General features: G+C 39.7%; 1 protein-coding gene across 1 annotated transcript; it reads right to left on the bottom strand.

The window, feature by feature from the left end:
• Positions 1-10354: 10354 nt before the first annotated feature.
• On the bottom strand, positions 10355-17195 carry LOC130092432 (uncharacterized). Its single transcript, XM_056260287.1, has 9 exons — positions 16918-17195; positions 15764-15910; positions 14219-14382; positions 13999-14135; positions 13720-13813; positions 13225-13569; positions 12911-13088; positions 10926-11053; positions 10355-10478 (listed from the first exon to the last, which is right to left on the bottom strand). Exons 1-9 carry the CDS (start codon positions 16997-16999, stop codon positions 10371-10373), a joined length of 1383 nt encoding a protein of 460 aa, XP_056116262.1. The 5' UTR covers positions 17000-17195; the 3' UTR covers positions 10355-10370.
• Between the last annotated feature and the right edge of the window lie 207 nt (positions 17196-17402).

Below are 17402 nucleotides of genomic sequence, written 5' to 3'. Positions count from 1 at the left end.
AAATTTAAGTTCTATTGTTTGCATGTAAAGTAGTCATAGAAGGAGGTAACTAGCCTATCTATTTGTTTGTGTAAAGTTTTCCTCTAGGTGATCCAGAACATCTCAGGTTGGACCAGTGGATGCTCAACATGAAACGACAGAATTGGACTCCTAACAAGTATTCTCGTCTGTGCAGTGAACATTTTGAGAGTCATCACTTCAGCACTGACTCCAGGGTACAGACACCTCGTTTCATACCTTACAAAGAGTCAAGCAACATATTGGTTGAAATTGTTGAAGAAAAATGGGCTATGTGATAACTCATTAAAAAATGTGATACGATAATGCTTAAAGTGTGTAAAATAAACTTAAATTATCTTTAAAATATATTTAAAATTATATATCCTACATGTTTCACATTCTTTTTTTGACAAGAAAACATCCCTACAGCTTCTGAAAGTGAACAGCAGTGTTTTACTGTAGCATAAGAAGTGTTATTTTAACATCAGTGTAAACCACGGGGTTTAGAGTTTTAGGTTATCCTACATTAGGTTTATTTAACAAAAGAAACTGAATAATCAAATCGTTAGCCTCATACCATAATTGCCTACGTTTAAAAAAAAAAAATGAAGTAGGCAATTATGCTATGAGGCTAACGAAATGTAAAAATAAAACACTGCTTGGTTTTCACTGTATGAATTGGATACACAGATTCTGATTAAAGCTACAAAAATTATTTAGCCAAGAGCAGTGAGTTATTTTCTCTTTGTCTTTTGTTAATGACCCCAGTTATTGCAAGTTGTTGTGGTATGCATATCGCAATAATTTTGATATATTGTGCACCCCTACCTTTTATGCAAATACCATAAAAAAAAAAAATACTTCTGTAAAATTCATGTTTGAAAAATTGTTCTCCAAGTGAGACAGCGGAACACAGAATGATTCTGTTGTGACAGTTATTGCAAACAGTTACATATTCTTTTAATAGCAATAATAATTTTAAAATGTAATCTGTATTCATACTAGTGTTAGACCGAATAATGAAACTTAAACGCATACATCTCTGTTATGAATTACAGCCATTTACAGCCAGTAACAGCCAATATGACCAATAATGTCATATTTTTTATGCCTCTTGTCATTTTTATTAGGGAAGGACATGCCTGAAGGACAACGCTGTGCCAACCATTTTCTCTTTCTCCAAGGGCAAAGAACAACAGCCAAAAAGAAGACGCTTGGTAAGTAATGATGAGGTGGTAAGTGGCATCCCTATTTCAGCTGTAAATAGTAATGAGGAGGTTGCATATCGTCGCTGTCGGGCGGAATCCTCGTATCTCCAAAACCATTATTTTTCAGGAAATAAAAAAAACTGCATATTTTTTTAGTTATTAAACATTGTATCGTTAAAGATGGTATTATACATTACACTCACCGGCCACTTTATTAGGTACCCCATGCTAGTAACGGGTTGGACCCCCTTTTGCCTTCAGAACTGCCTCAATTCTTCGTGGCATAGATTAAACAAGGTGCTGGAAGCATTCCTCAGGGACTTTGGTCCATATTGACATGATGGCCCCCACACCATTACACCACCACCACCAGCCTGCACAGTGGTAACAAGGCATGATGGTTCCATGTTCTCATTCTGTTTACGCCAAATTCTGACTCTAACATCTGAATGTCTCAACAGAAATCGAGACTCATCAGACCAGGCAACATTTTTCCAGTCTTCAACTGTTCAATTTTGGTGAGCTCTTGCAAATTGTAGCCTCTTTTTCCTATTTGTAGTGGAGATGAGTGGTACCCGGTGGGGTCTTCTGCTGTTTTAGCCCATCCGCCTCAATGTTGTGCGTGTTGTGGCTTCACAAATGCTTTGCTGCATACCTCGGTTGTAACGAGTGGTTATTTCAGTCACTGTTGCCCTTCTATCAGCTCGAACCAGTCTGGCCATTCTCCTCTGACCTCTGGCATCAACAAGGCATTTCCGCCCACAGAACTGCCGCTCACTGGATGTTTTTTCTTTTTCGGACCATTCTCTGTAAACCCTAGAGATGGTTGTGCGTGAAAATCCCAGTAGATTAGCAGTTTCTGAAATACTCAGACCAGCCCTTCTGGCACCAACAATCATGCCACGTTCAAAGTCACTCAAATCACCTTTCTTCCCCATACTGATGCTCGGTTTGAACTGCAGGAGATTGTCTTGACCATGTCTACATGCCTAAATGCACTGAGTTGCCGCCATGTGATTGGCTGCTTAGAAATTAAGTGTTAACGAGCAGTTGGACAGGTGTACCTAATGAAGTGGCCGGTGAGTGTATATTGCAATTATATACTGTTTACCACAAAACTCAAAATAAAAATAAAGCAAGCTTCGCCAACATGACCATTCAATTGAGACCCAGGCAAAGCATCAGTGCAGTCACATTAGTAGGTTTAAATCCCGCCCTCAAATAAATCACAGGAACCCTTGGACATTGTTGCACCACAGGAGGTTTGCAGCACTGTATTACACATCGTCACTCGCCTTATGAGAATGCGGCCACTTACGAGACAACACACTAGTAGCTATTTCAAGAGCCAGTGCACACCAGAGAGCAAAACCAGAGGATGCATCAAGCTCTCCATTACTCACAACATGAAGTTTACAATGGGCAGGACCCATAGTGACGCATACCTGGCCAAGAAACCACTCACATTTTTATACTCTCCAAACTGGGCACTGATAGGCTCACAGAGTTGGCATGACACCAACCAATCACAGCAAAGGCTATACATCACCCTGCTACATTCAGCACTGATAGGCTCACAGGGTTAGCATGACACCAACCAATAACAGCAAGGGTTATACATATCCTGCTACATATGGAAGGAAAATAAATGAGTTTAATAAATGCATGAGGTAATGAAAAATAAGAATTTAACTATGAAATGTAGCTCAATTTTTTTTATGTTGACAATACTGTCACATGTGGGAGAACATAGATGAAGGGAGCAACACCTCAAATATAGATGACAATCTAATTTGTTGTTGTCCTTTTAAGACAGACATTATCACCCTGTAGCCCAAGCCATATCACCCTGTAGCCCAAGACTGGTTGCCCACTGAAGCTAAGCAGGGCTGAGCCTGGTTAGTACCTGGATGGGAGACCTTCTGAGAAAACCAGGTTGCTGCTGGAAGAGGTGTTAGTGAGGCCAGCAGGGGGTGCTCACCCTGTGGTCTGTGTGGGTCCTAATGCCCCAGTATAGTGACGGGGACACTATACTGTCAAAGAGCACCGTCCTTCGGATGAGACGTTAAATCGAGGTCCTGACTCTCTGTGGTCATTAAAAATCCCAGGATGTCTTTCGAAAGAGTAGGGGTGTAACCCCGGCATCCTGGCCAAATTTGCCCAGTGGCCTCTGTCCATCATGGCCTCCTAATCATCCCCATATATATATATATATATATATATATATATACACTGATTGGCTTCATCACTCTGTCTCCTCTCCACCAGTAAGCTGGTGTGTGGTGAGCGTTCTGGCCAGTGCTTTAAGTGGCCCAAAAGAGGTGCCGGTACTCTATTATTATTTAAAAAAAAATTTTTTTTTTTTTTTTGCTCCCCTCCTCCCCTGAGGTAACAACAACTATATTAAAGGGGTCAATATACAGCAGTCAACAGACGACCACTGGGAAAAAAATTGAGCCCTGGCACTGTAGCCACATCAGCCCACATTACCCCCCACAGTCATGTGAATTTAAATGGTAGGCAGTAAGGGGGGGGATTCGGGGGATTCCCCCCCGAGAAAATTTTGATTTCTCTGACCTACATATGTGCAATTTAAGACTATTTAAGGCTCAAAAATGGATAGTAAATAGCTTTAAAACCATGTCAGTGTGTATTAGATTATTTGTCAATACCTGCTCTCTCATCTTAATCTTTCTTTTTCTCTCAGTCTCCTTATCCTGCCGAATTTCTTCCCCTCCTAAAGCTGAACTTTGACTGAGTCTTTTCACTTTCGTCTGTGTCAGTGAAGAAATTACACATAGGCTCAACTGATGAGTTATATGAATCATTTTCTTAGATAAGTTAATTACTTAAGGCTACCGCCAGATCAGCATTGCCAGAACCTTCTACAAGCTTTGGAATTTGAAAAGTAATTTTAAATAATACAAATTATAGGCTACGTTTAATGCAGTTGGTGGAATTCGCAGACGTTCCCCTAGGCACGCGCTGTGGAAACGCGTCAAAGCATTCTCATGTATAAATGCAGCATTATTGCACGTAGGTGATTTTGAACGAATATTTAATGTCGATAATGGTTACATAATGTTAAAACTAATCCTACTATTGATCTAAGACTGCCGACCCCTGCCGAACAGTGACAAGGGAAAACAATGTCCGGCAAAATCTCGAACCTAAAACTAACTTTACCGCGCTCAACCACTGTGAGTGCATTTCACGCATCTGTAATAGCTCGCATTCAGCGGGGCTGGAAGGGAGGTCTCGGGACCAGCGAGATTCGTTGAGATTAACGAATTTATTTATTTATTAATTTATCTGAGGTGCCTGAACGCAGTTCCGGACCGTTCCGGCCCACTTTAACCCCTGTGTATGGGTAATGTAGTCTCTGCTCTCGGTGGGACGAATTAGGAAGCGTGCATTCTGAAGGGCGCTCTGAAAAGCGTCAGCGCAGCCAAAGGATTAAAACAGATGTGCGAGCGTACCGGTACGCTAAAAGCACGTTCTGGGCGCACGGAGAGGTGGCGGTACGCTCAAGAGCCATATTTGGAAGTGGCGGTACTGAGTACCGGCGCGTACCGGCCCACTTAAAGCACTGGTTCTGGCGCACTATGGCTGCCGTCGCATCATCCAAGTGGATGCTGCACATTGGTGGTGGTTGAGGAGATTCCCCCTTCCATGTGAAGCGCTTTGAGTGCCTAGAAAAGCGCTATATAAATGTAATGAATTATTATTATTATTATTATTATTATTATTATAAGCTGTCAAATAGCCAAGACTAGTACTTACAGTTTAAGCTATGTGCAGACGTGGTGCATGCGTCACGGGTGGCCATCACCTCAAAATCGATCACTAAAAAAAATACACAGCTTGTAAAAAATACGCTAACTAATGTAAATAGGTAATAACAGTTTTAATGTTAGCTAATCCGAATCTAACCCTATCTTAATAACGTTATATTCAGTTGACATCCAAATACACACTCATAAATGCAGGTTCATTGATTTGCTTCAAATTGTTTCTTTGAGATGCAAGTTTTTTTTTAAATACTTTATTTTAAAGGATTTTTCAAGTTAAAACATAAAACAAACAACATTGGCTCGGACTACACACACAAGAGAGAGGAGAAAAAAATATTGGAGGGGCGGTTCTCGAATATACAAAAGTACATTAGTAAAAAGCTGCATTACAGACTAGGTGCCCAGAAGGGATATACAGCCTAAACCTTAGAGAAGTCACTGGGGGCCGACTGAGTTGTTAATTTGTCTACACAGCAAAAATCAGAGTGTTCAATGTACTCTATAGGAGTACGCTGAACACTGGTTTCAGTGTATATATAGGTCCAAGAGTTGAGTGTTCAGTGAACACTGTAAAAAGTGTAAAATATATACTCTCAAAATAGAGTTACATTTGAACACCTGGGGAGTTCAAATGTACTCTTAAACTAGCACCTTTGACACCGTTTAAGTGCTTTTGAACACCTGCAGTGTAAACCTAGAACCTTTGCAGAGCTCATTATTTAACACTTGGAGAGTACAAATGTACTCTAAAGCTGGTACTTTTTTATTTACGTTTCCAACACCAGCAGTGTAAACCTAGAACCATCAGTGAATGAAAAATACTCCAAGTCAGTGCTTTTTATGTCAGTTTTATTTAACAGTTCATGGATGTTTAAAAACCACAAACTCATACAAACACATGTACAGGAACCACATATTGATCATCTCTATCAAAACCATAAGTGGTTTGCAGATCAAACGGCTTAAAGAAGTACAATTTAACAACTTTAAGCATGGAAACATTCTGATCATCTCCCTGTGTCACATGAAAGGAATGAAAATGCTCTGCAAAACAAAGTGTCTGAAAGTCCTCTGTAACAAGAAAATATTCTCGATTAAATGCAATGATGTCTTTTATCTGACTAAATACAGGCAAATCGTCCTCTTTGTCCGTGCCTGGACGATACTCAGTTCCAAAACAAGTGATCCAAGAAGTCAGATCAACTTCACAGTCTAAGTCAACCTGCAGTTCTTCTGCCATCATCTCACCATGTGGCAAGTCAATGAGCTGAACAGTTTTTACTGGTCCACAGTCAATACTTTTAAATGGCATTGATTCCCAATGGTATGCTATAGCCATCTGATGTTTTTGGGCCATTGACTTTGTTATATTTTTGAAATTTTTTATTGTGTTCTTGAAAAACCTATGTTTGGCTTCAAATCTCATTGACCAAACATGTAGAATTGGACCTATTTTTCGAATGACTCTGGGGTAATGAATCATGAAGTGATGTTTAGGGATCATTCTGCGATGTGGGTAAAGTTCTTTGAAAAGTTGGTGATGGTCAACAATGAGATGCTTCAGACATACTGTCATTCCATCAGTAACAACTGGAGAAAATATAATGTTCATAATTTGCAACAGGAGCAACAAGAGTCTATAGTGGGCATTTCCTTCTCGTAAAACATCTCCAAAAATCAAGGGCATATTCCGGATTAAGCAAAAAGTTTGAATGGCATTGAGACCAATTCCGTTTCCAGTCTGCTCCAAGTTTATTCTGGTTGGACGATTTTTGCGTTCAACAAAGCCATAATTGTATGAGTATATTCGGTTACAAACATCTGTCTTGGATATGATATTGTTGTCTGAGAGGTAAGCAAACAGCAACTTCAGCTCAAATTGCCCCACTCCTTCTAATATGTCATGCATAATGTCTACAGCATAATTTTCAGAAACATGAAAGTACTGTAGATCATTGAATAAACATTGTCGCTTAACTCCAAATGTGGATGGGAGTATAGGCTCTACAATGAGGTCATTGCAATGCTGATCATGCAGTGCTTTATTACGCAATGTTATTCTTGGATCATCATCCCTGAAAACCATTTGTGAGGTCTGTTTGTCTACTAGGCAAAAACGACAAAAATGGTTTGCACTGAAAGATTCAACATACCCGAGTAATGTGTGCAATCCCAAATTGTCTCCAGTTACTTGTGCAATTGTTCCCGTAAACTGGTTCATCAGAGAAAGGAACTTCAATTCCTGTGCACTCAAGGACTTTCAGATCACGTTCGAGGGGCTGTAAGATTAAATCAAATCCATACTTCTTCACATCCTCAGTATGAAAAAGTGCTAAAAGATGAATATTCATAAGAGCCGAGTTTATCTTTGGAGATAGGTTTCGTAAAACAAAGTATATACTTCCAACCTTATGGATACCATACTTGGATCTGAGTGGATTTGCCGTTTCAAAATCATCGTAGAATATCTGTATTTGGAGAGAGTTTGGTTTTTCAGAGAAGAGGGGGTGATCTCTAAAATAGTTCCCATCACAGAAGTCTTTGTAAAACCCAGTTTTCTCACAAGGCTGCACAAAATGATCACAGATCTCTTGGTTGGTGAAAATAAACTTCAAAATTTGCAATAGAGGAATATAAACTAATTTGTCTGTTATGGGAACTTGATCATATGTGCCAGTAGTTCGATTCCTTCTAGTGTCATACCTCACTCCTAGGGCTACCTCAACAGGTTCTACAATACCCCATTTCTCACTGAAATGTTTTTTCCTTTTTGCCTCAGTGTTCAGTTTGCTAAATGGATTTTCAAGGTTGTCGAAATAATCGCCAAACTTTGTTCTGATCTCCTCATCGTTAGGGAGTAATTTAACAACATCATCTTTAACATTTGAATGCAATTCCTCTACAAGTTCCTCCATATTTTCAACAACAGTCGTTATGACATTAGTAGCCACACCACAGCTTTGGAGATTTGCAATAAGGGATGCACACATTTCTTGGGTATGTCGCCTGGTCTCATTACAGCTTTGAGAATTCTCTGGTTGCACTGGAATTAAATTAACCACGGGTTCATCAAATACGTCAACTATGAAGGGCTCGTTCTGAACTACGGCGGGCTCGTTCTGAACTACGGCGGGCTCGTTCTCAACTATGACGGGCTCGTTCTGAACTACAACGGGCTCGTTCTGAACTACGACGGACTCGTTCTCAACTTGATCTAGACTTTTAGCGCTATGTTTGTTATGGAGATGTTTTCTAAAGCCTGAAAAAGTCCAAAATCTCTGGTGGCATCCAGTCTGGTCACACATCAATTGAAACTTCTTACCAGGATAAAACGCATGGAAAACTTTGAGATGACGGATCAACATTTGAACGGTAACAAAACTAGACTTGCAAACAAAGCATCTGAACATCATAACTCTTTAGTTAAGAAGCTTAGCTCTTAGGTCCTTGACTCTGGGAGTTTCGTGAGAATGAACTACATCAATGTTGTAGATGGTGGTCTGCACAAATGTGTACATGCCATTTAACCTCCTAGGGCTTAGTGGCCACATACGTGGACAGCACATTTTTGCTCTTATGTCCACAATTGTGTTCACTGCTGAATTGGTGGTGTTATGGACACGTATGGGGGTACTTATACTGCCATCTGGTAGTGTCAGAAATTTATAACACACTATGGTCAAAATTCAAAATGGCGGCAAACACAAGGAAAGATTCAAGTGGTAGCTCCATACACAAACGTCGACCAGTTAAGAAGTTCTGTCATATTTCATGGCTTATTCTGATTTAGATATTTATAAAAGCCTTGTATATTTGTCATGACATGCAAATTTGAAAAAAAAAGTGCAAAACTACCAACTTTGTAGGTCGCTAAACATGAAGTACACGTATGTGTACTTATGGACTGAAGCTCCTCGAAACAGCTAATATGCTAGTAAACATGCACACACATAAAATGGGAAAAAAGCTAGCTCTGATGCAGCTAAAAAGGTGCACATGGTCCCAATGACATAAATAACAATTAAATCACTAAATACATACGTACATACTTAAATTAGTTGGGTTGAAAATGTTAGCAAAAATGTAATATGCTAGTAAAAATGTGCACATGTAAATTAGCTTGTATATTATCCCATTGGAATAAATAACAAATAAATAATGCAAACCTACATACATTAAATTAATTTGTATTTGATTTTATCATGTTTTTATTTCCAGAGCATTTTTCTGTGCAAAGAGCATTGGAGCTACTTTGGGTTAATTGATGGAGATAACACAGATTTGGATGTGTCTGATAACGATGATCCCTTAGAGATGTCTTTTTGATCACAAGTTCAGTATGGTGTACCACAAGGCAGAAGGCTCAGTACTAGGACCGTTGCTGTTCACTCTATACAAGCTCCCCTTGGCAGATATCATTAGGAAGCATGGCATTAGTTTTCACTGTTATGCTGATGATACTCAGCTCTATATTTCTTCACGCCCCGACGAAACTTGCCAATACAAAAAAAACCTAATGCATTGCTGATATAAAAACTGGATGACTAGCAATTACCAACTTTAAAACTAAAAAATCTAAATTACGTCATGTGCTTTCAATGAAAAATGTGGAACAGTTAGTTCATTACATCAAGGCTAGATCATTGTAATGCTCTACTGGGTGGTTGCCCTGCACGCTTAATAAACAAACCTCAGCTGGTTCAAAACGCAGCCACTAGAGTTCTTACCAGAACCAGGAAGTATGACCATATTGCCCGGTTATGTCCACATTGCATTGGCTCCCTATTAACCATCATATACATTTTTAAATATTGCAATGTTTCCATGTTGTTTTTACTCTCTGATAGTCAATCGGAGTGATAACCGCAGCACCTGAGACGTGCCGTGGTGAGGAGCAGAGAGCGCCTCAGGTGCTGCGGTTATCCCTCTGCCCAAGTAGCAGTGTTTCGCCTTCAGAGAATATAGTTCCCAGTATTTATACGGTTAAAATATGTCTGTGTCTCATGTGACTTTGTTTTTTGTACACTCTGTGACTATACAAATCACAACATGAAAATAGGAAAATGTTTGCGTTATTTTGTCACTTATTTGGATTAGTATGCTAGCTGCAACCATTTACATCCAGTCTTTGTGCTAAGCTAGGCTAGCGGTGGGTGCGTCAAACAGACTTATAGCACGCACGGAGATGAAAAGGTATGTATGGACTTATCTAACTCTGGGGGATAAGGTGAATAGGCTAAAGTCCCAAAAAGTCGGAGTGTTCCTTTAAGAGGTTAAGGCCTGGTCATAAGAGATGCCGAAAACATAATGTGCTTTGAAAAGTTCATCAAAGGCTGACAGGGAAGACTTGCCCTTGCAGGGAAGGAGATCACCATCCAATGCAATGTAGAAAGTGCTTTCTTGTCGTCCCAACTGCCAGGATGTAGGGCTGTCGTCGCTGGTTTGGACCAGAGTGCTCCTGAAGGCTGCGACATGACTGTAAGATAACAATAAACTGAAATTCATCTACACTGAACAATACATTTTGATGGATAAGTCACACTCTGATAGAAACCTTTGATGGCACAGTTAGCTTTCCCATGCAGAATATATTCAGCATGTGATAAGGCAACCAAGGTTTTTGTACCACGGTCACACGAAGAGAGAGATTTAAACAGAGAGGTCATCAATGTTGGTTACCTTATCACATGTCCCTGCAAACTCCAATACGTTGGCAAGACAAACAGACAACTAAAAATAAGAATGAACGAGCACAAGACTGCAGTCAAAAGAGGTGAACCCCACTCTCTATGCACTTCAAGGAGGCAAAACATAAATGATCAGACTTAAAATTAATTGAAAAAGAAACAGATCAATAATCTGGGGGGTTACACAATTGCCTTTTGACAATGGCTATTGCCAATGGAGATCAGGACACACTGACCTTATGAAATTTAACTACATGGTCCACAGCTTCCCGGGTACTGATCTTTACAGCTCCCTTCTTTCCACTTGGAGGTGGTGGCAGTAGGTAGACCAGCAGTAACCGTGAGGCCATGTCACTATCCCAAACTGAGAAGGCAGGAGCATCTGCTTTAAGCATGATATACACCTGACCAAAACCTTTGAAACTACATCAATATTAAAACTCTTTTCAATAACAATACTAGTTCTACAACTAACACATTTTTTGGATAATCGATGAACCTGTCAATTATTAATCAATTGGTTGATTAAAAGGCCTGTATTTTATCAGGGAAATTTTACTCTGCACAATGCGGTCCTTCAAACATTGTGCAAATTGAAGCCTATGAAAACGCTAGTAAATTAATCTACGTGGACTTTACGTGTACGTTATAAACTTGTTATATACTACGTGTACGCTATAAACCACTATATTAAAAATGCTAAATGTAAAAACAAAAGCACAAACTAAGTGTAAACTGGTTAAAGGTTGAATGTTCTACAGTAACACTAGGGTTGGGTATCGTTTGGGTTTTATCCGATTCCAGTACCTACTCGGTATTTTTTAAACGGTTCCGGTGCTTAAACGGTTCTTAAATCGGTACTTAAGAAAATGAAACCGCACACACTTTATCAAAAAATAATACCCTTTAATTTACAGGGCCAAACTGGACACAATATTAACTTAAATCTTTAAACAATATAAATACAAGTAACATATGGTAATAATAAAACCAATATAAAATAAAAAATCATATTTACATAATATCAAATGAAACAATATTGTATCAAACAATGTAATAATACTGGAGATTAATAGAGATTACTAGCAGGCAGAGCTGCCAACTCTCACGCATTGACCATAAGACTCACGCAAATGACCCTTTTCACACAGAGAAATCGCGGACAAAGAGGACACGGACAGACAAGACAGAGAAGGTTACTTTTGATATGGAACAAATCCACAGCTGTCAGATTCTGTCAATATTTTTACGAGATTCACACAATAAATAACGTTTTGGCTCTTTGAAATGTGACAGATCGCTGTAGCGCGTCAGTTCAAACGGCACGTGATACAGCAGCCTACAAATCCACTGCTTCTTAGCTACGCAGCGTTGAGTGAACCTATGAAAGAGAACATCTCTGGTTACTGGTGTAACATATCTCTCAATAGGGAACGAGACGCTGCCAAGCTCCTCGCGCTGCCGACCAGCTTCCTTTTTCGGGAAAGAAATCTGAGGAGCAGATGGCGCGCGCGCGCCAACATAGTATGACGACGTAAGTGCGTCGATGCGGCGCCCGCGCCATCAGCCAATGAATTGGCTTGATTCTATATGGGATTCAGACTATCGGCACACCCAGAGGGCGTTCTGACACGTAATTTTACACGTGAAATGCAGCCAAACCTTGCGAGAAAGAGCGCGCTTGCGAGACAGAAGAGACTGTGCTCCAAACTGTGTAGCACACGCACGGCGGAGAGAGAGAGAGCGAGAGACCTTGTGTGTGTGCGTGTGTGCCTAATGAAGTTAGGCACCGAATCAGGCACCGAAATTTTCGTTCTTATTCGGTCTGGTTACTACCGTTTACATCGGAACCGGTTCCCTATTGGCACCGAGTTTCGGTACCCAACCCTAAGTAACACACATTAAATTTTCTGAACAGCATTATTCAGTAAATGCTCAGTTACTGCTCTCATAATAACACAATTAGTTTTATTTAATGTAGAGTTTAAAGATAAATAAATCTTGTGTAAAATACTGAGGAAAACACATCTCGAAACAGTGTTTCACAGACCAAACTAATCGATTATGAAATTTCTCGATTATTTTCATTATCGATTTCATTGATTAGTTGTTGCAGCCCTAAAAATATATATTATTTGTCTAAACAGCCATTTGTCATGGTAAAGAAATGAAATAAGTCGACATTTGAAAGATACACACCAGATTCATGTCAATTATTTACCTGGGACCTCGTCATCCTCATCAGTGTTCTCCTCTGCAGACTGGATAAGGTGGTCAAGCAGGGGTGTCTTGCTGATGTTCTTGGCTTGCTTTATTACTTTGGCCTTCAGGAAATCCCATTTCTCAAGGAGTTTTGATGAAGTCTCAGCTCCAAACAACAGGTCAAAGTCTTGCGCCACCTAAAGGGGAGGAAGCAAGCATATGTGTATTTGATGATGGTGGTATAGTCGTAGCAGGTGACAGTTTTAATCTTTGAACAGCTGTTCTTGACATTGCAAAAACATAGTAAATGTGCTTAAAAAAAAAAAAACTTACCAGGCCTTTTGTGTCAAGAAACCTTGGGAACACAGTAAGCACTGTGCTGCATTGCTCAGGATCATGGATCAACTTTTGCCTGTGCTGGAAGGTTTCTCTCATTTTCATGAAGATCTGTTCGTTGTCTGTGCTGTGTTTCAGTAGAGATATGGCCTCACGACACTGGTCTCCCTCCAACTGCTGCACTTTAGTCCCTTCTCTCTCCAAGTTTGGTCCACTGCTGCCTGTAGTGTGAGAGCTCCTTCTCCTACAGCCATTGGTACCGCCATTGCTGAGATCTCGCTGTGTGTTTTTAATCTTCCAGGCAATGTAGCCCTCATTGCTGTCTATGTCAAAAAAGTGTTCCTAAAGACAACAAAGATGGAAATGTATATAAAAAAAAGTTTCAGCATGAATTAATAGATCTTTAGAAAAGAAGTGTGAGACTTCTAAAATGCACCAGAACATTATTCATTTGTTTGTTAAGATTAACCTTACTTTTAAATATGTACTCACATAGCCTTTTTTGGAGTAGGGATCTTTTAGAGAGGGGAACAGTGTTACTATCCCCAACGCATACTGTGCTCTTTTATCCATAGGGGGAGCACGTCTGTGGAATAAATGTGCATTAAAACCAACACACTGGAAAACCTATGATCTGCGCAAGGCCACAGCTCATTAGCCACGGTTGTCATTTAATGATAATCACCTATTTGATTACAACTACCATATCTGCAATTGAATACTATGAATATACACTTTACCAAATCATGCACCATAAAGCATTTTACTTACCCATACTTTTCAAACATTTCAGCAACAACAATGCCGACTAGTTCACGGCGTGCTCGGTCCTTCATCTCTCCTGTCATTGCATATTTTGCAAGGATTTTCTCCCCTCCAGGCTTTTGTTCAAGAATTCTTTTGACAAGCTTGACAACAGGAAAACATGTTGTGGTAACAGTAACTGGTAAATGTAATATTAAAAACATAAAGAGAAATGTTCTGAAATCACCTCTTTGGCTTGTGAAGAACTGTCATCAGTATGTAGACTTTTTGGGGACATCACAAAGGCGTCATCAATGCGCTGTCTTTTTGGGGACATCAGAGAAGCATCACTGTCCGATGAGGGTGATGATAGTGACAAGGTGTCTGTGCATGAGGATTGGATCGGAGAGTCTGAAAAAGGCAAAAAGATCAACATTTAAAAAAAATAGTTCAGTCAATGTTTCCACAGGTTTAAGTTAGGAGAGGTTAAAAAAAAAAAAGAGCATGGTGAGACTGCTTCCAGGAAACTGTTTTCTTTGTCATCTAAAAATTACATGAGTTTTGGTAGTTAATGTGGCCAGACTTTAAGCAGTTTAGGCCATGATACATTAACTACTAGATGGCAAGACTGACTGTTTTTTGAGAAGTTCTCGGGTCAACAGTCTTACCGGCTAATCCATTTTATCTCAAATGTAGTTTTTTACATCCTAATGTGAACACTGAACAGATAAGAGATAAGGTTAGAAATATGCAAAGAGGTACTTTAACAGAGAAAGCGCAAATCAGACATTGGTGAGAAGCTACTGTTTTGGTTTTGTGATAGCAAATAAATTACAATGTTAACACATTGGTATTGTAATAGGGCTGTCGCGATAACTGCAATATTGCATTACTGCACTACTAACAAGCCAAACGCAGAGGAATGCAAGTAACCGCAGCAACCACGATATTCGCGTGTTTTCTTTTTTCATAAGGCAATACCCTTCTTGTTTTGAAATTCGTGCATGTGTATTGAATGTTAAATATGTTAATAATGATAATGAAACTGTTTTTATCATGGTGATTTGTAGAGGCTTCGTGGATTTGCACTAAAGCCTAAACAGTGAATGAGAGTGATCGACTGAGCGCATGCGATGACCTGCGTCTGTCTTTGAGATCAAGTCATATAGATTTGTGAAAAGGTTGCTGTGTCCAAGGAAAGTGAAATATGTCATGTCATCCTTTCAACGTTTAAGGGTATTTACCATGAATGACATCAGCAACAGCGCTGGTCAGCATTCTACAGCGCGAGAAAGCCGCGGCAAACAAAAATCAGAGTCACGCGCATTGAATCGCATCAGCTTCAGCATTACCCATGCGACGCATTGCTGGTCAGCTGAGCCTTGAAAAGTGGAGCTCAAAGTTAAAAATAATTAACACCTTGTGTTACTATCTTTTAATGAATCAGCGTTTTTGAACGGTTATAATGACTCAAAGACAGCGTGTGCACTGTAACTGCGCGCTGAGTGACAGCTTTTCAATGCGCAGAGACGCTGTTTAGTTTCGGTTATTTTGGTTACTGAAAATGTACTAGTTTTTGTGCATGCTGACCACATCGTAACACTTTATAGGCCTATAGCAACAAATAAATATAATAAATCAAACATAAATAAATAATAAATAAATGGCGATAAAACCGCACATCCTGCTATATTGAGCCACTCAAAATTACCCCAAGGGAAAATCCTTCACCGCGACAGGCAGCCCTATATTGTAACCCTGCAATGTACACTGTAATTGTACAACCATTTACCAGAAACTGAAAGAACATTAACAATGGTCCACACGATGTCTCCTTTTTCCTCCAGGATGTCGCTGAAGACCTCTTCGTCAACCTCTGTTCCACTGTCATCCAGCACATACATGTTTGTCTCGGGGGGTATGCTGAACTTCTCTTTAGCTTTGAATACAGAAAAAAACATAAGTTGTTGTGTTTAAAAATGCAACAAAGTGGGAGAACAATAATGTTTTTTAGCACTATTTCTATCTTAATGGGCAAAGCTACGGTAGACTAGCTTGGTGCTAAGAAAAAAATGTCATATAAACGTACATCTAAACCAGCGGTTGCGTAACTGTGCGTTCACACCGGACATGAATAGCACATCAAATTTGCACCTACCACATCCAGTTATACGCTTGACCACTTTGTGTCCATTTGCACGTCAAGAGAGAAATTGACGCGCGTAAAAACAAAAGTTTGAGGCGAAATTTACGTGCATCTTCAACCTGTTGGCGGACATCTTTTTTAGATGTTTATCGAGCATTAATCGAGAGTCACGGCTCCACCGCCGCGTTCCCGTGTAAACGGTAAAAATGCAAAAGTCTGCTTGACAGTGAAGGTTGTACGCAGGCGCGTGGACTTGGTGTTGTTATAGTATGCACTCCTCGCCACCTGGAGTGCATACTACATTGAATTTCACAGACTTTTGCGTCACCATCTGCACGCGGATTTCCCACACAAAAAGCTCGTCTAAACGCAGAATAAAAAGTGATGACGCAACGCCACTTTTGCGTTTTCTCTTCAGAATCGTTTCCATGTAAACATAGCCTTAATGTAGTTTGCGCGCCAGTCGAATACACGAGGCGCCGGATACATGGAATTACACGAGACGTACTTCGTAACAGAGGCTGCCTTGCGAAATGAAAAAAAAAAAAAAAACACGATTGCCAGCCAGTTTTATTTATATTTTTAGTTACATCTGACGTTCTGATGAATTAAAATAAAATCAAGCATTTTCCAAACTTTCGTCGAGACTTTGTAGGAACCCTGATTCGACCTACAGATGTTTCCCTCACTGCTAAAAAAAAAATCAGTCAATGACGGAAAATATTCGGTTTACACGACCTCTGATCTAAACTTAAATTATAAACAGAACGAAGAGAAGAATGCCATTAAGATTAACTTACCCTCCTTGAGAAACTCTGGATATGATGCTCCATTGAGTTTGATGTACTTCTTCTTTCCTCGGTACTGCACTTTGAAAAGCATTGTAGTTTTCCTCACATATTACTACAACATAATGCAATTGCTTTAATGAACACGCACAATTCCAAATGTAGTGCAAAAAGTCAGACTCAATCATTTCAGGGAATCTGTAACGTTAGCTTTCAAGGCTAGGCTAATGTAGTCAATTTTGAACAAGGCCCAAAATTGGGAGCGGCAGCAACAAATGAATGCTGCATTTTCATTTTGAAATTTAATTTAATGGTCGATCATTTGATTAACGTTAACGTTACCACAAAAAAAAAACAGTTTTATCAGATTTAACATTCGCATAGTGAGTTAGCTAACGTTAGTTAAACTATATTACCAGACGTCACACCTCTTCTACTTCTACATTAGCGTTTTTAGTGTTTTAGTTATGAGAATTAAAACAAGAAGACAAACAGGA

Source organism: Rhinichthys klamathensis, unplaced genomic scaffold (assembly GCF_029890125.1).
Source record: "Rhinichthys klamathensis goyatoka isolate OS25496 unplaced genomic scaffold, OSU_Roscu_1.1 h1tg000176l_1, whole genome shotgun sequence".
Lineage (NCBI taxonomy): Eukaryota > Metazoa > Chordata > Actinopteri > Cypriniformes > Leuciscidae > Rhinichthys > Rhinichthys klamathensis.
This window is presented reverse-complemented; position numbering and strand designations above follow the sequence as displayed.

Coding starts and splice junctions, on each gene's coding strand:
- LOC130092432 (XM_056260287.1), bottom strand. CDS start 16,999: ATGCTTTTCAAAGTGCAGTACCGAGGAAAGAAGAAGTACATCAAACTC. Junction 15,911..16,917: donor TCCAGAGTTTCTCAAGGAGG/GTAAGTTAATCT, acceptor CTGTATTCAAAG/CTAAAGAGAAGTTCAGCATA. Junction 10,479..10,925: donor ATGTAGTTAAATTTCATAAG/GTCAGTGTGTCC, acceptor GTTATCTTACAG/TCATGTCGCAGCCTTCAGGA.